This window comes from Barbus barbus (genome assembly GCF_936440315.1).
Source record: "Barbus barbus genome assembly, chromosome: 3".
In the NCBI taxonomy this organism is placed as follows: domain Eukaryota; kingdom Metazoa; phylum Chordata; class Actinopteri; order Cypriniformes; family Cyprinidae; genus Barbus; species Barbus barbus.
This window is the reverse complement of record NC_136731.1, coordinates 17,757,050-17,778,091: the sequence shown is the minus strand read 5'-3', so window position 1 is coordinate 17,778,091 and position 21,042 is coordinate 17,757,050. Positions and strand designations below refer to the sequence as shown.

At 36.1% G+C, this 21,042-nt stretch overlaps 1 protein-coding gene across 3 annotated transcripts in view; it reads right to left on the bottom strand.

Moving 5' to 3' along the window:
• Window positions 1–536: 536 nt before the first annotated feature.
• The window catches only part of grb2b (growth factor receptor-bound protein 2b), a 44,614-nt gene continuing 24,108 nt past the window's right edge, over window positions 537–21,042 (bottom strand). For all 3 annotated transcript variants that reach the window (XM_079387015.1, XM_079387013.1, XM_079387014.1), the window contains 4 exons: window positions 14,670–14,767; window positions 6,989–7,111; window positions 5,922–6,090; window positions 537–2,299 (listed from right to left, as the gene is read on the bottom strand). In XM_079387015.1, the coding sequence (XP_079243141.1) occupies window positions 2,114–2,299; window positions 5,922–6,090; window positions 6,989–7,111; window positions 14,670–14,767 (576 nt within the window). In that variant the 3' untranslated portion in view covers window positions 537–2,113. The remainder of the gene's footprint in view (window positions 2,300–5,921; window positions 6,091–6,988; window positions 7,112–14,669; window positions 14,768–21,042) is intronic.

Sequence of the window (21,042 nt, the reverse complement as noted above, 5' to 3'; positions counted from 1 at the left end):
ACGATTTATAAAAGTCAAAATTAAGCAATATTATGGACTCATATTATAGCCAGCAGCAGCAGCTTGAAGTTATTGATGGATTTGCTTCTTACAAGCATGTAGCTTTTTGCTTGTTTGGACTCTCATTCTGACGGCACCCATTCACTGCAGAGGATCCATTGGTGAGCAAGTGATGCAATGCTACATTTCTTAAAATGTTCTGATGAAGAACCAAACTCCTCTACATATTGAATGACCAGAGTATATTTTCTACAAAATTTTTGTTTTTGTGTGAACTATTCCATGTGAATAGAGTCAATCTATAAACAAAGAAACAAACAAAAAACTCAAAACTTCATTATGATGTAATCAATAGGAGTGTCAGTTTTATTTTAGTGTAAAACTTCTTAAACCGGCATTGGCAAAAAACTGACCATAAAAGGAAAATGCAGTATATAATATGAAGTAAATAAATAAATAAAAAACACATTCACACAAAATAAAGCATCTGACACAACACGTGCTCTCTTTTTTTTATAATTTTCTTTTTATTTACTCAAAAGAAACAAGGGAAAAGGCAAAAAAAAAAACAAACAAAAAAAAAAAAAAGTTAAGAAAAAGGTGAGACATTTAAATAGGAGCGACTGTATGCAGGTGTGTTCAGGAGGAGAAAGATTTCTCACTGCGGGTCTGACGAAGCCCAATACTCAGGCTAAAGCAGCAAGCCGGAGACACTGTCACACACCAGAGAAAAAGGCACTAATCCAGAGAGAACAAAAAAAAGTCACAGAGAAACAAAACAAAACAGAGAAGGAGGGGGTCAATAATACACGTGGAGGAAACAAAATACAGTAAAACATACAACACTGAAAAGATAAAAGAGGTAAGAGAAACCAAAAAAAACAAACAGAACATATCACATTAATCGATGTGACAACTCAAATATAACAAAACTCTCTGGTTTCTTACTTCTTACTGGCTTAACTGGCATCCGCCAGCTTTTCCACACCAAATCTCATGATTTTAAATCATTTAGGTACTTGAACAGCTTTTCATCATGGACACCGTGAACTGAAATCATACAACTGTGGTTCAGCGCTCCAATCTGACGTCCCTCATGAGGAGAGGGATGTCGGCTACATTCACATCCCAAGACAAATAAAAAGGGGCTGCAATAAATACATTGGCTTAAAATGGTGGCTAGCCGTCTGGTTTTTCACATTAGATCAACTCCTGCACGATTGGAAGCTCCTCGACGATGAATCGCTATCGCCAAGGATCCGCTCCACTATTGGTTCTAAAAGAAGTAAGAATGATGTCAAATGGAATACATGATGTGTTAAATAATACGGTGTTACATCTGAGATGCTCATAAAATTAGCATGTCTCAGAGCCACTCAGTTTCACCTGCCCTCCCACAAAAAATTAACATAATTTACAATTGAAAAAAAAAAAAAAAAAAAAAAGTGTTGAAAGGTAAAATAGACAGACACATACAAATATATATATATTCTTAAAAAAATGGATTCTCTCTATAGGTGATTTTTTTCCACAGCCCAGATGTACAATGCGTTTGCAAGTTTTTAACGCTTACATTTTTATATATTTTTTAGAATGTTTTTTTTTTTTCCTTATTAAAAACAGCTTCAGGATTTACTATTATAAAGAGATTTAAACATGCAGACAAAACAAACAAAAAACATTAACCAAAAAAAAAAAAAAAAAAAATTCTATTCGCAGACTAGAAAAGAAGCCAGAAGCAGCAGGATGAATCTACAGACAGAATCATTGTTGTTTTAATTTATGTGTGTTTTACTATGCTAGGATTCAGCCTTTCCTTCGCCCTAACAGCTCAGTCTGGACTGTAAGCGTTCATGAAGACATCACGATTCTCAGGAATAATAGTTTCGCCCGGGCACCACGGCAGAGGTGGAAACATCCAGCCTCACTGCAACGTTCGTTTTTTTTTTTTTTTCCTCTCCTTGTTTTCGGTCATGATTTCCATTCCTCTGTGCCGCTTTAAATTTCACAGGACTTTACGGGTGTTGACGGGGAGATTTAGGGTAGTCTGATTGTATGTGAATGTGAGGGGCCGTTAATTACAATTTATTCACTAATCACTTGGTTTTTTCCTTTACATGTTCCGATTGACAGGCGTGACATAGTTGCGTGGGAACATGCCCGTCTGGCCGTGACAGGCGCCCTTCCACCAGTTGGGGTCAGAGTTGTCCAGGACCTGAATGAAGTCTCCGCGTCTGAAGCCAAGCTCGCCGTCTTCCTGAGGGTCGAAGTCGAACAGGGCCTGCACGTATGTTGGATGCTGCAGATGCACAATAGACATGTAAATAACACCATGGTCTAGTATACACACTACTGTACAAAAACTTCAGCTCTGTAAGATTTTTTAAATGTTTTTGAAAGAAGTCTCTTATGATCACCAAGGCCGCATTTATTTGATTAAAAATACAGAAAAAACAGTAATATTGTAAAATATTGTTACAATTTAAAATAACCGTTTTCTACATGAATATATTTTAAAATGTAATTTATTCCTGTGATGAGATATAAGAGAACTTATGGAATATAAAAAAGCAAAAACCACCAACACCAAAAATATTGAGAAGGATGTTGGATTATTTTCCACAAATCAGTTCTGGATTGTTCTAAACAAATCTGTTTGGCATTTCATATGCTTTCAATTTTTTTAATAATAAATTAATATTAAATGTACTATTATAAATTGATCAATATTTTCTTCGGCTTCATTCAGTGTGTACAGCATGCCTTTTTCCCTAGTGCTACTGTAAACAACTATTCTAGTGCAGGTTATTCCAAAGAAAATGTTAAATGTATCTTTAATCAAAACATAGTAACTTGCTCTACTTTCCTTCTCTGTGGATGTCCCTTAGGCCAAATATCCTGTATCTCTAGGAAGTGTGTCGCATTACAGAAGTCAGGGCTCCAGACCAAAAAAATCAATTAAGGAGCCATTGGCTCCTTTAAGAAACAAAATTAGGTGCCAAAATATTTTTTTAGGTTCCACAGAATAAACGGGTTTTATTTATTTAACACTTTAACATTTCAGTCATACTGTCATGTGTTTATGTCTCCCCACCCCTTACAGCATCAGCATTTGAATCCATCTTGCAGATGTCCTGGGAACTAAAGCCCAAAACACACTGCACGATTTTAGCAATCCTATAAGATCACTGCATGTCACACTGTGTGACATGGATCTAATAAACTTGGGTACGACGTGTGTGTAGACTGCACATAGAGGACACCTGTTGACTCGTGCACTACGATGCAAGTTAAACCTCATCAGCATGCACTAGGAATAAACAAAAAGAGCATGGTAAATCACACTATTTTTTATGAGCTGAAAAAAAGTGGAAGCGGAGAAAGAGGAAGGGATAAGAGCTTGAGGTAAGCAGTTTTGTGTTTTAGCGCCATCTTGCATTGATTTAATGTCACATTTTTATCGGTTGGTCAGTAAACGTGAATCGTTCCAGCGAACACACTGTGCGATGATCATGCTGTATTGTAGACTATCTTTGGTCGCAAGACCATGACAACGGCCGTCTTTGAACCTCTCTCACTGACCCACGATCACAGAAATCCCCAAGATTGTTTCACGATGCCAATCTTTCGTCTGGGACAGCCAGAAATCATGCAATGTGTTTAGGGCCTAAAGTGCCCCTATTATGGGTAATGAAAGGTTCATATTTTGGTTTTGGGAGTCCCCAACAACAGGTCGACATGCATGCAAGGTCAAAAAACACTTTCATTGTCTTATAATATGCATTTATTTTTACCTTATTTGCTCAATGACTCCCAAACGATTCGCCACTTGTGTTCTTCTGTGCCACCTCTGTAGTACAACTTTATTTCTTAAATACTGATTTCATTTGATTGGTATCTTAGTCTACTTGTTTTTATTCTGTTGTTTTAATTAGAAATGATAAAAAGTTTATTAATATATTTTTTGGAATTTGACATAAAAGATGACACACTTTTAATAAAGTTAGAAAAATGCCATTACAAAAGTAAAAACAAAATTCCCTGTAAATCACTTTAAGGAGTCAAATATCACCTCGTAATGGGAAGGTTAATTTATCAGAATTTTTGATTATTGATTTGAAGGTGCTCCTAAATGTTTGACCGTGCTCCTAAATTTTTTAAGTTAGGAGCACAAGCGCTCCTAAAAAGAAAAGTAAGCGTAGAGCCCTGCATTTAAAGCAGCGTTTGTGAGCGCAGTGCTGCTTTGTGTACAGTGTTAACGGGGAAATAGTTATATTTTCCGCCCCAAAAGCGGCATCTAGTGGCAAAGAATGAATTTGCATTTTCATGCAGACCAACACGAAAACCAAGTTTTCTCAGGTCCGCGTGGGCGGGCAATATGCTAATGTTTCATACTGACGTCAATATGAAACGACTTGGGACTCGTTTTAAAAGTCGACTCTTTCTTTTGAGAGACAATAACTTTATACACGGTGCACTTTCAGATTTAAAATTTTGCAGGATGTTTTCATTCACTTAAATCTGTGTTAAACACTGCATGAAAGGTCATTTTCAAAAATCCCTAATAGGGGCACTTTAAGTGGCCACTGAATGTCTTTTCCTAATTGAGAACTATATGCAGTCACAAAGAATTGTTTATTACACAGAATCTGTGGCAATATCATGGGCCATAACTATGTCAGCATCAGTTGGCCACTGAGTGTACTTTGGGCTCCTGCTCAATGCATCTTATAAATGTTGTCACGTGTCTTGCACACATCCAGTCTGTTTATCTTCATTAGTAACATGCCATCTTATAGGAAGTGTTGAATTTCATCTTTAGCTCCTTGCATCGTTTCATATCATGTAGACAACAGGTTAAGTAAAAAAACATGAATATGCAATATAGCGCATTTAACAAAATGCTCCTCTTCACAGTTAATTTATCTAGCTGACTGATGAGTTTATGGACACCGATTGGTTAATCTGAATGAAATGTATTGTCACATACCATTGTTTACAAGATTTACGCATTTTCCACAGTTTGAAACAAGCGATTACATGAGACATTTCAGTAAGTTGTACAGTGAGCTATCTTGTATTATACCTTCTGATGTTCATTCATGTTTATTTCGTAGTATAGAGAATTATATGATTGGTTCCCATGCCGCTTGAATTGAGGACGCTAAAGCGATCGCTCATGCCGCATTAAGGAGCGCCAAAACCATATTTATTGTTTGCATTTCAATATGAATTTGGCTGAATTTTAAAGCTGATACTTTTATTAAAATGTAACAAAGCACAAAGCTCATTGCGATTATTGGACGGCAAGCGCGCAACAAATACGTTCCCACTGTGCTTACAAAGACGTTCACACGTTAACAGAACACAGCATATAGATATAAACATCTTTATAACAAGAAGCCATATTAGTATCGATTGTAAACGAGAATTGTTAATGATATTGCGAATATCCACACAGCTGTCAGCTTTACCTGTTGTGGTTTGTTCAAGTGCATGAAATAGACACTGCTTTTCTGCACTTTTACTTCACACGTCTCCGTCATTTTCGATCTCTCTCTCATGCCGTCACAGCTGGAGCTGTGTTTAGCAGCTGTGCAGTCACCGCTGGTGTTCGGCAGAGATGAGGACAGTTTGAAAGGCTTTTTTTCCACTAAAACTTTGATGCGCATCGTCTCACTCAACATAACAAAAGTTTTGATAGCAAAACAAGCAAGGAAAAAAAAAAAAAGGCATTACGTGCAAATTTTAAATCATAACATGTAAATTTGTATAGTCGCCAGTGGTGATCTCGCAAATTAACATTTTTGGTCGCAAATGCGTCTGTTTTAGGCACAGTCTGGAGCCCTGAAGTAAACGTGTAGCTAATAGTGATTCACAAAGGCTTTAAGGATTACAAAGGTAAAAACAAGCATACAGACCTGAGGCACCTGCTCGATGTCTCGTAGAAATATCTGTTGGTTTCGGGAAACGGAAGTGGTGCGGTGATAGTCCACCAGCTCGTTGAGAGAGTTAAACTTCACGACCCACAGGAAGTACTTTCCAGCCCCGTCACGCAGCACTTTGAAGTGCTGTACATCATTTCCAAACCTTCAACAACAAAAAAAGACTTGAATATAAACACAATACCTTGTAATCTGCCTGACAACTTCAAGCTTTATTTAATACTAAAGAGACCGAGTGCACTCCTCCTGTGCCATGAATCATAAATAAACGTTGCAGACTGGGCGGCAGGTTACGTAAGTGAACAGAGATCAGAGCGCATATTAACACATGTATGCAACACGGGCGAGATGGACAAGATAGACAGGGTATGAAATGTGTGATTGCCCTGATGTCTATCAGAAAACTGATTGAGAAGAGAACAGATGTGATTCACACATGATGACATTCAAGCTACCTGTCTTTGTATCTGCATTACTGTACAGAAGTCTGGGGTTAGCAAGCCTTCCAGATTTTGTTCACCAAAGCTGCATTTATTTGGTAAATATACAGTAAATACTGTAATATTGTGAAATATAATTACAATTTACAATAAATGTTGTCTATTTTAATAAATGTTAAAATGTAAATTATTCCTGTGATGCAAAGCTGAACGTTCAGCATCATTACTCCAGTCTTCAGTGTCACATGATCCTTCAGAAATCAATATGATGATTTGCTGCTCAAGAAACATTTCTTATTATCATCACTGTTGAAAACAGTTGTGCTGCTTTGCAGACTGCTATTTTTTTTCAGGAGTTTGATGAATAATAAAAAAAAAAGCATTTACTTAAAAACAGAAAACATTTAAACATTTATAGTTTAAGTGGTTGTTCATTGGTGAAATACAGGTAGAACCTGAAGCACTCTCTATGTAAATGTAAATGCTTCTAGCCTCACGAGCTGGATCTTGGGCAAGTCAGGACTCTGACATGATGAAGCCTGCCGTGCACACAGCAGTTAATCTGGGAATAAGGAGAGGTGGATTTAATGTGCGTTGACATACTTGACGGACAGGGAGAAGTCTCCAGGCGCGCTCTCGCTCTCTCTAATGAGGAAGGCTCCGTCGTGCCTCTGTTTGTTTAGGATCTCCTCCGCTCTGGCCCTGGGGATTCTCCCAAAGAACCACCTGTGAACACACACCCGACACAAATGTTACCATTATATAAGACATGATATTATACAAATGATACCGCGGACAGATATCAGATAGTTATCAGCTGATTTTCACTGATTTACATAAAGTGTGGATGAATAGAAAGAGGAAACATCTTTTGCAAAGCACTGGTGCTGAGAGTAGCAGCTTAGGAAAATGAGATGCCAGGTTTCTGTCTGATGGAAAGCCAAGAGAGCAATTAAGTCAACAGAGAAAAAAAAAAACAGTGTAGAGAAAAATCAGCTCAGAAGTACAGCCACATTTAGAAATTCAGCAAAACACAGAAGTTCGGATGATCAGCACAGAATGCTTCATTACAGCATCTATGTGAACAAAATCATGCAAAACCGTGAAAAAGGAAAGCTGGTTACCATCTAACCATCAAACAATATATGTGCTGACTGAATGAAATTGAAGTTTGAAGTCAGACTTCACTAAGGCTGGCTGTGTTTGTGGATGTGTGCAGGGTGAGGTGAACTGACAACCAAAGGCCTTTATTTACCGGAGAGACGAGAAACAGCTGACAAAGCCAAAGTTTAATTACTGTGCGCTATTATAAATGATAGCCAGTGTCACCACTGTGCTTACCTTGGAATAAATGCTCACATTTAACTGGAAGTATGAAGAGAGTTTCATTTTTTTAAACAAAATTTAAATGTAAGAATAGTTTTACAAATTATTTACAGTTCTGCTTGTGTTGAATTATTGAGATCTAATGACATTATTACTGCTCATTCATAAAGTTCCAGTGGATTAAAAAAATGATAAATAATAGTAAAAGAAAATATAAAAATGATATATTTTGCTGTATGTTAATTAAACATGATTTAAATAAGAATCATTTTGGCTTTAATGTTTCATTAATGAGATCCAGTGTCTCATTCAAAGTGTTAAATAAAATAATAATATAATGTAATAATAACCTGAAAAAAAAAAAAAAATACAATAACCTTAAAAAGTCACACTGAACAGACTATTAACCCAATCGTCATATTTTCATTCAAATCAAATTAAATATGTAATGGACATCTAGTTTAATCAATGATAACGCTAATTTTTTTACTCTTTACTTGAAACAGAACGTCATGTGAAATTATAAAACAATTCTGCTCCCAGAGGGTCTGTTACGTAAGGCCAGGAATAAACCACAGGCTGTCTCCGCTGTACCTGCCTAATCTCTCCTGTCCACTTTGATGTGGACGGCACAAGCCACAGACACACAAACACAAAGAGCATGTGACCAGGAAGTGGCATTAAAGCACTCGAGGGCAAATTCCACTCGCCGCATCCCGCTCGACAACCATCTCTCTCCGCTCAAACACGTGGACGCCATTTACATCGCCTGTCCTGATAAGAGGCCCCTACCATAAACCTGGCCAGTCTTGTCTACCTGATGGTAAAAAGCTGCTCTGTTTTCTGGGATGTCAAAGCAAAGTGAGTCCAAAACGCTGACGACAATTACTTCCAGTGACGCAAATGATCAATATTCAATTATCTGTTAAAGAGAGGAACTTATTATAACAAAGAGCCTCACACCACAGGGAAAAACTAATATTACTAACGCTCCTTTATTTAAAACATTACTTATTACTGTAAATATCAAACTAAATTAAAACAATGGAATGTGGCCTTCAAATATTTTCATCTGAAAGTGATTCTTCAAGTAATTTTAATTTTAGGAAAAGGGACTTTGAATGGTGGATCATGTTCCTCAGCCTCATTGTGTCTCATTACATGGGTTTTTCAATTCTCTCAGGCAAATATTAGTCAATTATTCATTCATTTGTCCTTCCGCCTTCGCCACTGCACACAGGACAATAATGAATCTCCAATGAGGAACAAACCAAACCATCCACACGTACAAACACTTTGAGCTCACACAAGCTGACTGGTATCAAAAGGGCAACAAAGAGTTCCCACGAAAATCATCAGGAAGTCAATCGACAGAAAATAAGAGATTCTGCAAAATGCAGATTAGGGATTAGGAAAAGACCTGAGAATCTGTGATCTGAGAGCAGAAGTAATTGCTGAAGTGTTCACATTAGAGCTCACACAACAGCCTCAAGGCCGGCACAGTGTAAAGCACACTTGGTGTGCTGTGAAAGCTAATATATTAATCAACTATACAAATTAGAATAACTACTAAAATATTGCACTGACTTAAATGGGTTTTTAGTTGATTTTTTTTATTTTTAAATATGCTACCATGCAAAACATTTGGGCAATGTAAGTTTTTTTTTTTTCTAAATTAATTATTTTATTCAGCAAAGATGCATTAAATTGTGAATATGAGAAACAGCTGACAAAGCCAAAGTTCAATTACTGTGTGCTATTATAAATTATAGCCAGTGTCACCACTGTGCTTACAGACCTTGGAGTAGATGCATTTAATTGGATGTAAATAGTTTCATTTCAATAAAACAAGATTTAAATAAAATAATAATTTCTGCTTTTATTATTTCATTAATGAGATCCAGTGTCAATCACTGCTCATTCAAATTGGAAAAAAAATATATAATAACCTGAAAAAATAATAACCTTAAAGGGGACCTATTATGCAAAAATCACTTTTATAATGTGTTAGAACACAGTTGTGTGAAAACATCCAGCCTATAATGGTAAAAATCCACCAACTCATTTTAATATAATCTAAAAAAATTATAAACAGTCTCTCAGAACAACCCGTTTCAGATTATCCCTCTGTTCACGTCACCGAGGGGAAAAAGTCCCATCCATTTGTGACGCTGTCCTATAGACACAGCCCTGAGTGAGAAGCTGCGGTCTGCCTCCGCCATTAACGTTACTAATTACTGTAGCTGCTGGAGATATACAATGTCAGCGCCAAAGAGGCTTTTCAAGTGTTGTGTTTTGAGATGCACTAACGAACATAGGAGTCTCCATAGACTCCCTCCATCTGAGCAGCTGAGGACACTGTGGTTAAGTTTCAAATGTCCCTGAAAAAAATCTGTAAAGTCTCCAATACGTGTAGGGATCAATACCAACTGCGTGAACGTCAGCTCCAGACAAAGTAAGTATCACGTGTTTGTTTTCAAATTGCCTTTCTGAAAGAGCTTCTTGGCACTCTGTGAGGCTAATGATGCTAAAGCTACCATCGCCTCTGTCTGTTCTCAGTGGTGCGGTCTTCATGAATGTTCGTGAATAGGAATGTGGTAGTTAAAAGTTGCATATGAAAGCAATGCGAGTCGATCGCTTGAGTTTGTTGAGCTCATAATCACGAGTGGGACTTGTAAAGTTTGTGAAAGCATGCCATGCACCATGAGACCATGTTGTTATTTTTAATCGCACTGTGCTCCCGTCTGTGTAATTCATAAACGCAAACTTATTATGCACAGTACAATCAGATGACTGACTTTGAAACGGAGTATGTTTTCTGTAAAGATAACAGGCTTGTACTAATAGAGGAATGTTTATTTGCAAAGGCTAGCACTGCTAATGCGGGAGCGTGAGCTCTTGAAGCTCCGCCCTCTTCTCCGGGAGCACCAGCTCATTTGTATTAAAGCAACATACTCCAATACAGCGCGTTTTGGCTCATACCCTAAAAGTGACAATTTTAACAAGCTAAAAAAAATTATCTGTTGGGTATTTTGAGCTAAAACTTCACATACACACTCTGGGGCCAACAGAGACTTATTTTACATCTTGTAAAAAGGAGCATAATAGGTCCCCTTTAAAGTCACACTGAACAGACTATTATTCCAACCCCCATATTTTCATTCAAATCAAATTAAATATGTAATGGACATCTAGTTTAATCAATGATAAAGCTAATTCTATTACTCTATACTTAAAAGAAAATTGTGAAGTCACAATAAAGACATTTTTAATGTTATAATAGCTTTCCATTTCAAATAAATGCTGTTTAGAACTTTCTATTTTTTAAAGAATCCTGAAAAAATTAGCACTGTTTCCACAAAAAAATGTTAAGCAGCACAACGGTTTTCACCATTGATAATAATAATACATGTTTTTTGAGCATATAAGATGTATAGCATATAGAATATTTCTGAAGGATCATGTGACACTGAAGACTGGAGTAATGATGCTGACAATTCAGTGTTGTCATCACAGGAATAAATGCCATTTTAAAATATATTAATAGAAACAGTTATTTGAAATTGTAATTATATTTCACAATATTGTTGTTAGTTTATTGTATCAAATAATTGTAGTCTTGGTGAGCATAAGAGCCCCCAAACGTTTAGACAATAGTGTACATATATTAGGGGTGTGCGATATAGTCGGCAATATTGTAATTGTTGTTTCAACGATGTGCGATTTTTTGCAAAAACCATTGATTCAGTCTATTAAAATACATTTAGAAGGATCTCAAATTCAAGATATGGGGGCAGAAAATGTGTATAGTTCATATAGTTAATCAATTTCACACGAAGAGTGACATTTTTCTCCAACAATTACCATGATTACAAATGTGAAATTGAGTTTTTTACAACGGTTCAATAAATAAGTAGTTAATTAAGAGGCTTAAGTTTTAGACACCATATTGCCTGTTTTTGCGCTATTTCGACAACAAAAATCACTCCAAAAACAGCCACAGCACTGTTTTGCGTCTCTGAGCAACATGACGGTGTTTCGTTCCTGAATGAATCAACCGTTAAATGAGTCGGTTCAGTCGCAACGAACCGACTTTCTGCCACCTACTGGTGGTTTTAATTTCCCATTTTAAAGCATCTTCATTTTTTAAAATAATTTCAAACATCAGTTTTCAATGTTTTATGTTTCAAATATCAAAACATTATTTATGCATTTGTAACTACAGGTTAAAGCGTTCATGTCCTGCATTAAACAGAGTGTAAATTTGTCTAAATGCCACTTCGGATGCAGCGCCTGTGTTTCCTCTGCACTGCGACGATGAATTTTGTTGATAAAGATTGGTAACAGACCAAATGTCATCTTATTCTAATTCACTGTTTAAAATGAAAGAATTTGACTCAAAAGGTAATGTAATCTTTTAGAAAAAAAGGGTTTATAAAGGTAAAAATGCACATAAAATGTAAAAATCAGTTTAAACTTACTGGAAAATAAGTGTGAACGGACCACCACATAGAACAAAAATAATATCAAAAACTTTAGGAGTCAGTTGTCCACACTCAGCAAAATATCGTCTAATATCGTTATCGTAATCCCGAAAATATCGAGATATTATTTTGTCAATATCGCACACCCCTAACATACATATTAACAAAATCCCTGTTTCTGCTATATAAAATAATTCATTTGAAATATAAACTGTGCAATATCCATTTGCCAGTGCTGTCATTATATTTTGAAACTGACACTAGGGCAGAATGGCAGGGTTTGAAAGTCTGGGAATCAGTACAAAACACTGATTCACTGGTCTGTGTGTTATTTTGAGCTGTTCTGATACATAAATATGAAGATGTACATTTTGAAGGATGTAATAAACTAACACCAACTCTTCGCTTTGGCTTTCATTTTGCTTCTGATGCCAATTTGAATTCTTGCACAATACTTGAGTCCCTCACTCCCTTGTTTTATAACAGCTGTACACAGCTCTGTTCAAAGATTTCCAAACATGATTACAGTAAATCTCCTCAATAATACTGACAGATTCGTAAAACAGATGTCTGCAATGATGGCAAACACAGAGCAGAGGAGTTTTTCCCACATTAGGGAAGTGAAGTCATGTCAGAGAGGTGTTAGATTGAATTGATACAATTCTCTGTAAGCCTGAAAGACCTATACAAGGAAATGACTCACGATTCAGCAAAGTCACTTAAGGCGAGACACGGCAGGCAAAAACATCGTTTTTTTTTTTATTGGTCAATTTTGAGATTTTTGGATATTTGTCTTCAATAACATGTCTTCTTTTAGACTTGTGGTGAAAAAAAGTCCGAAATACACATTTAGGTCTTTATTTTACTGCACTTTGTCTGTTTGCGTCTGTAGATTTCTCATAAATTCAACAAAAGTTGGCGTTCTAAATCAACATGCTGCTCCGCGATCTCTGCCTGTACCCAGTCATCACGTATACTGCTGGAAAGCTCTCTCTCTTCTGTACAATGCTGTTGGATCCAAATATGGTCATTTCCTTTCGTGAAAGTAAAACAGGGGATTTAACTCTAAATGCGCAATCTCATTGGCTGAAGACAATTTCTGACAACGTGATTCGTTCAGAATCGTCACATGGTATGCTTTGACGCTTCCTTGTTTGGTTTAGCTTTCCGCGGGATCTTTTGAGTGAATGAATGAAAATGACTTTGCGTCAATCATCGAAAAGAGTACAGCAGTTGTCACTTGCAAGGGGGAAAAGGAAAATTAGTGATGGATTACCCAGTGAAATGCCCTCGGGAAGCGCATCTGAACGTAAGCTGTCGATGGGAGGTTTAGATATAAGCCAATCTATAAATAAAGTGCACTCTACACAACAGTGACTGCTTGTTCATGTTGCGCGACTGAATGAGCTGATTGGTGATTTAACTTGTCCGAATTGTGGTATGTCAGGGCTAAAAATTAATATAGATCCACAGAATCAAGGGTTCTGTAGCAGTTTGTTGCTCGAGTGCTGTCTGTGTAAAGATGACAAGTACCGCAGGAGCGTGTCTGAGAGTGTAAAACGTTGCAGAAAGACTCTGAGCACAGCTAAAAAGCTGAAAAGGCATCAGCAAGAGAGGGGTGAGGGGCCTACATATGGTGCAGGCATGGAGAGCTAGGCTCTCAACCCTCATGGGTGAACTTTGTGATCCGATGGACATAGATGACTAGAGTTGCAGTTCTGATGATAAGTTTGTGTCTGTATTTGTGCTTCTCTGTGCTTAGTTGAAGGTCTTATTTGGCAATGTTGTTTTATTCAGTTGTCATTGTTCATGGTCTACATTGTTATAAACAATTACTTGGCCAGTTGTTTTGCTTGTTAGCAATGTTTTCATATAAAAATGTGTGGATTTTTACAATATAAATCTTTAAAGCCCGTTTTCTCAAAATGACTTTTCTCTCATACTCCAAGTCCGAAATCTCCCCTTCAGTAGCACCTATATACACCAAACTTTCCAGTCTTGTACCTAGTTATATTATGAAGACAATTACAGAGGGATTTGTAAATATATTATTCCTAGCCTGATTTATAAAACCTTTTATTCCAAAAAACATGGCGAAAATAAATTTTTTAAGGCTATTGACAGTATATTCTGATTTACAGGATAACAAAAGTAGATATCCATAAATCCCTCTGTAATTTCTTTCCCATCTAATATGTGAACACAATGAAAAAAGGGAAAGTTTCATGGTGATATCTGCTAGTTAAACATTTTACCCTATTCACCTGTAGTGTCTCGCCTTCAGAAGAAAAGTGATTCTGAATAAAAACAATTGAGCAGAAATTCAAGGTGGAAAACGAGGAACTGGGTGTCATTTAGTTTGGTGATACTAGTGGCACAGAAATAACTCACACTTCACCTTTAAAGTTGTGAATGATCTCATGGTGCTTTGAAAGAGGTGTAATTGTCAGGTTGTGGTGGCTAAATATACTTACGGATGTGCCTTCATCTCGATGTAGTTTTTAGGAATGAAACCGTCTTTGCCGTTTAATTCTGCCTTATACCAGTTCTGATCGCACTCTTCATTTAATACCTGTGGATAGAAGAGAGGACGATTAATATTGATTAAACATGACTCTTTATCCCGCTGTAATTGTACATTATTGCATTACACTACAGCATTATTCTGTTACGCATATGAGATATCACAAGCACGTGAGTTATTTTAGCCAAGACCGCTATCAAGAAAGCAAAACATCTCCGCAGCATTGAAGAGTTCAAACATCTGTGTGAAAGTGTAATGCAAGAGTAATCATGCTAAGGCACACACTAAGCACCTGCATTCTGGTCACTTATCTTATTTTAGCATCACAACATGTGTGAAGATGGAAAAAAAAAAAAGTGCGCGGTGAGGTGTTTGAATTTGATTGGATGATAAATGTGTGTGTGGACTGAGGCTTTTTAAGTTTAGGATTAAGACAACCACCAATCTGAATAAAGGTACAAAGTATTACATACTCAATTCCACAAGTCAAAAACTAATGCAAAATGCCTGAAAAACTGTTTCTTCTTTGTCCAGTATTGCAGCTCTTAATTTAAACAACAAAATGTGAAATTTAATTGTTTTTGTTAATGTCTATAAACAATGCCGTTGGAAAATATTAATTCTGAGAAAAGTGTTCCCCAGGGGGGCGCCAGCACCTGTCAAGGGGGGCGCGAGCATCAATTAATTCAGAGACATTGCCTTGAAGATTTATGAATACAAGCTTTCAAATTAGACAAACGCGAGTGAAATTAGACAAACTTGGGGGGGGGGGGAGCATGTCCTAAAAGGTTGAAAACCCCTGCTCTAAATGGAAAAATTCTCATAAAATAGTGCTCTTAAATCGAATATTGTCCCTTTAAGTTATCTGTAATTGAAAGCAAAATATGAAAAAATTAAAGCAACATTAAAGCAAAAATTTTAAAATAGGACAAATAAATATCCAATATGGATAGACACTACTGTTTTAGTTGTTTTAATAATTTTCTGTAAAAAACAAAACCAACGAGACCACTAAATGTGAAGACTACTCAAAAAAAAAAAAAGTGCTCATAAAGGGTTAAATCTTTGCTGTAATCAAACATTATCCCTTTAATTTGGTTGTAGATGAAAGAAAATATCTAAAAAACAAAAATATTGGCTGATCGATATCTAATATGGAAAGATTCTGATTTAATAATATATTTACTTCAAATTAAATGATATTAAATCAATATAAAATATTATAATCTTTACAATAACCCATAATATTAGCTGATAATTGATAACATATATTGTGCATCCCTAAGCATCACATTATGTTGACTTGACTGTCACAACAGATCAGCTTTCAATTCAATTTGTTTCAAAAGGAAAGTATTCATATTCTACGGAAGCGTATTGCATTCACTTGAGGAAAAAAAATCTACTCTGTTTTTCTGAATTAACGAGTTAATTATCTCAGAATTACGAGATAATTTTTCATGAAAAAAAGTTTTTGCTCCATTTTTCAGAATTAATGACTTAATTATCTCAGAATTACGAGATAATTTTTAATGAAAAAAAGTTTTTGCTCTGTTTTTCTGAATTAATGACTTAATTATCTCGTAATTCTGAGATAATTAACCCGTTAATTCAGAAAAACAGAGTAGATTTTTTTTCCTCAAGTGAATGCAATACGCTTCCGTAATATTCTCTGCATTGGCCAACATCCTTTTCGACAGCAGTCAAATGTGAGAGGGAAGGTGGGGACCAAATATCTGCCAGAGAACAGACTCAAAACTGTGGTTTGGAGGAAACCGAGTGTGCAACATCCTTCCGCTGCAAAGATTGATGGGTAGACAACCAAAGGAAGAGGACAGAAAGAGAAAGTCTGACGACAAGGGATGGACCACTGACCAAAAATGGGTTGGGAACCATTAAAATGTGGGAAATATCCACTAAATGCCCAAGCTGATGCCCATTTCCACTCTATATGGCAACAACACGATCACAGAAAACCCTGCTGGTGGTTTCCATATGTGGTTTCAACATATGGTTGACACCTTTGTGGTTCACTTTTACTTTGCAATTTTGTTTGTTAAGAACATATGAGAAATACAGCCATCCAGCTTATCTAACAGTCCCAATGCAGGACTAATTATACCTGCTGCCAGCAGTTCAGAAATACGCCAGTTTTCATGCATGCAAACATTGCGGGATCGTTTTAGTCAATCAAGATGTGAAATAAGTCATTTTGGGCTAATGCAAACTCTGTCCTAACATTTAAAACTTCATACTCCTTACTATTTTTGCAAACAATGATTGTCTTTTTTAGACTCTTACATACAATTTGGCGCGTTCATAACTGGAATTAAGTGGATGCACAGGCAGAAGACAGAATGACGTGTTGGGCGGTTTACAGGACGCTTTCAGTGCAGCAACAAAGCCACAAAGAGAAATACTGAGAGAATTGATTGCGCAGTCCTCTTCCTGGTGCACATTTAAAACATAATAGGGTGCTAACAGCTCTCAGCTAAACCCAAAAGACACCGATGAGATTGACACCATCCACTCAGCGGCTTCAATCTGGAGTGAAAGCTACAGATGGCCATCATTTATTTATTTAGAGTGAGAGAGCGTGCGATCTCACTAACTGTATGCATCAAGCTTGGACCTGATCATTTACCCAACCTCATGCGTGATAGTTTATCTGCACTAAAGGCCACATGGTAGAGAGACTTTCACAAAGCCGGTAAAAACGGATTTCACAGCTGATGATAATTATTTTAAAATTACATCAAACTTGCATTACATTAAAATAAATGAAGATTGTCTGCATTTTAATTCTCAACAGCCTACTCTAATGCATAAATAACAAATACATACACTGCCATTCAAAAGTTTTTTAATGTTTTTATTTATTTTATTTTTTTTAAATGGAGTCTCTTATGCTCATCAAGGTGGTATTTATTTGATTAAAAATACAGAAAAAAACTAATATTGTGAAATATTATTGCAATTTCTAATATTGATTTCCTATTTTAGTATACTTTAAAATGTAATTTATTCCTTTGATGGTAAAGCAGTATTTTCAGCATCATTACTCCAGTCTTCAGTGTCACATGATCCTTCAGAAATCAGTCTAATTTGTGACCCTGGACCACAAAACCAGTCTTAAGTCTCTGGGGTATATTTGTAGCAATAGCCAAAAATACATTGTATGGGTCAAAATTATTGATTTTTCTCTTATGCCAAAAATCATTAGGATATTAAGTAAAGCTCATGTTCCATGAAGATATTAAGTAAATTCTTACCATAAATATATAAAAACATTTTTGATAAGTAATATGCATTGCTAAGAACTTCATTTGGACAACTTTAAAGGCGATTTTCTCAATATTTAGATTTTTTTGCACCCTCAGATTCCAGATTTTCAAATAGTTGTATCTCAGCCAAATGTTGTCCAATCATAACAAACCATACATCAATGGAAAGCTTATATATGCACAAATCTCAATTTTGAGACCCTGTGATCCTGGTTTTGTGGTCCAGGGTCACATATGCTGATTTATTATCAATGTTGAAACTGTTGTGCTGCTTAATACTATAAAAAGTGAAAAAGAACAGCATTTATTCAAAATAGAAATCATTTCTAACAATGCAAGTCTTTACTATAACTTTATCTATTTAACACATCCTTGCTGAATAAAAGTATTAAATTCTTAAGAAAAAAAAAATGTACTGAACAAACTTTTGAATAGTAGCGTATATGAAGAGTTTATTTGCAAAAACAGATAACGCTTTAAATAAATAAAAAAATCAGTTTTTGTTTTTATTGTGTTTTGTGTAAGTTAGCTGTATTTTATTTTTTATTTTTTACTTAATCAAAATAACCCAACTGCGGTTTGAGTTATCCGTTTTTGCAAATGAACTCTTCATATTGTAACACAACATTTCTATTTTGAATAAACTCTGTTCTTTTTTACTTTTTATACATCAAAGAATCCTAAAAAAAAAAAAAAAATATGAAGCAGCACAAATGTTTCCAACATTGATTATAAATCAGCATACTAGACTGATTTCTGAAGGATCACTGAAGTGACACTGAAGACCGGAGTAATGATGCTGAAAATTCAGCCTCGCTTCACAGGAACAAATTATATTGTAAAGTATATTAATATAGAAAACAGTTCTTTTAAACTGCAATAATATTTCACAAAATTACATTTTTGTTTCTGTATTTTTGATCAAATAGATGCAGCCTTGATGAGCAGAAGAAACGTCTTTTAAAAAACATTAAAAATATTACATAAAAGGACTGAAATTTCAGCCAATGGAACTAGATGGAAGATCATGAGCGAACAAGATCAAGCGAACAAGCTTCAGGGAAGTGGCCTCATTCTCTCGTCTGAGAGGGAAAGATCGTAGAGAGGAAATGAAAGTAACCTAAAAAGAGCATCACAAGAACTACACAAGTGTTCTTGGCATAACTGCCATTATAAGCTTCAAGCAGCTTCAACATTTCTACATAAACGCATGTGATTTTTTGTTTGACATTTTGTGCCATCGTAAAGGCCGACTATCCTCAGACTGTGTTTGTTACAAAACCGCAATCAAGTCTGTTTTCAGAACACTTTCCAGCAACAATATTCCAAATTAGACATTAAAAACAGATTTACATACAAATGGCAATTATTCACCGTTATGATTATTATACAAAATGTTTATAATTTCACTGACAATACTGCAAATATCAGCACACAATATTGCATACTGTGCGAGTTTCTATGAGAAATACAAAAGCAAGCAGTTTATCCCCCAAACAAGACATTTAACAAAACGCATGTGTTTTTCAAACAGCAATGCTGGGAGCTAATCATTATTTGCACTTCTCACACAGAAACAACACTACGCCTACATCGCGACTGATCAAAATTAGATAGTGCCAGTTATAATCAGAAGAGATGTCATGCATCAGTCGAGCCACATCTTGATGCCTTCATTTGATAAACACCACTTTCCTATTTCTGATGCGCTGCACAGCCACTCCAGCTAATTTACTTTGTCTTGATTGCCAGTAATTATTTGATTAACAAATATGTGAACTGATTGACACGTCTGTGAATGTGAATTTTACTTATTATATATTTAATTAAGATCTGTCCATCAAAACAGCCGGCTTGTGATGTATTTGGTCTCTTGCTGGAAATCGTCTTTTCTTCTTTTAGCATATTTATATAAATAAAACTGGTCTATTCCAGAAAATCACTCACAAAGCAATGAATTTCACTGAAAAAGTAAGAAAATCAAAAGTAACTTATTTACTTGTTCAAAGCAGTCAATCTAAAACACATGGCTACAAAACATATCCGCTTATGAATGAAAATAAAAATTATTAAAATATTTTTTTTATATTTTTAAATTATATATACAGTGCATGCAAGTACAGCTCCCATTTACATAAATATCCAAAACTGTAGGTCAAGATTACTTTCAAATAACAAAATCTGACAATGTTATTATAAATTGTGCTTTCTTAGCCCAGAATAGTTTGCAGCTAGTCGAGATAATGAGCGTGCAAGAGTAAACAAATGCAATCTATATCAGAGATACACTGGACAAACTCGGTCACTCACAATACCCAATTTTCACCCAACACACACAGTTGAACATCTGATCAGAGAGAAAACGATTTGCTTTGTTGGCAGTTTCATCAGTGGACACAAGCGCGTTCTTGTGATGGCCCGTTCGCTGTGGCCTACACTTTTTCTCTCACTTACAAACACAATCTCGATCCATTGTCAAGTCTGTGCTGTGTCAACAGCTCCCAGCGCTCACCCCCACTTTTAATCAGACATGGCACAACAGTAATGGCGCTTTCGTTTTGTGTGACAGAGATAATCTCATCCACAGCTGTCGTGGCCTTCTGCTCCAACCAACAGCCGCTGCTTCACAGTCCGAGATGAGAAGACACGTCGGGATACCCACAACGCACTGCAACCACTGCTACTTGAGCCAATACCATGGGTCAAAGCTGGACGGAGGGCTTGGAATAAGAGCGCTGATGGAAATGACGCATTTTGCGGTCAATTTGACATCATCAGATGAGTGTCAAGGCTAAAGTTCATAGACTGACAGAGACAGGAGGGCGGCAATGCAGTCCGGAGAGGATGAAGGCAGTAGATTATCTGAATGTGTGGATAATCTGGTGTGCGGCACATCATCTGCTGTTGTTGATGGTGACAACAAAAATTTGTGATTAATCGCATCCAAAATAAAAGTTTGTGTGTACTGTGTATATTTATTATGCATATATAAATACACACACGCATGTATATATTTAAGAAAAATTATATGTTTATATT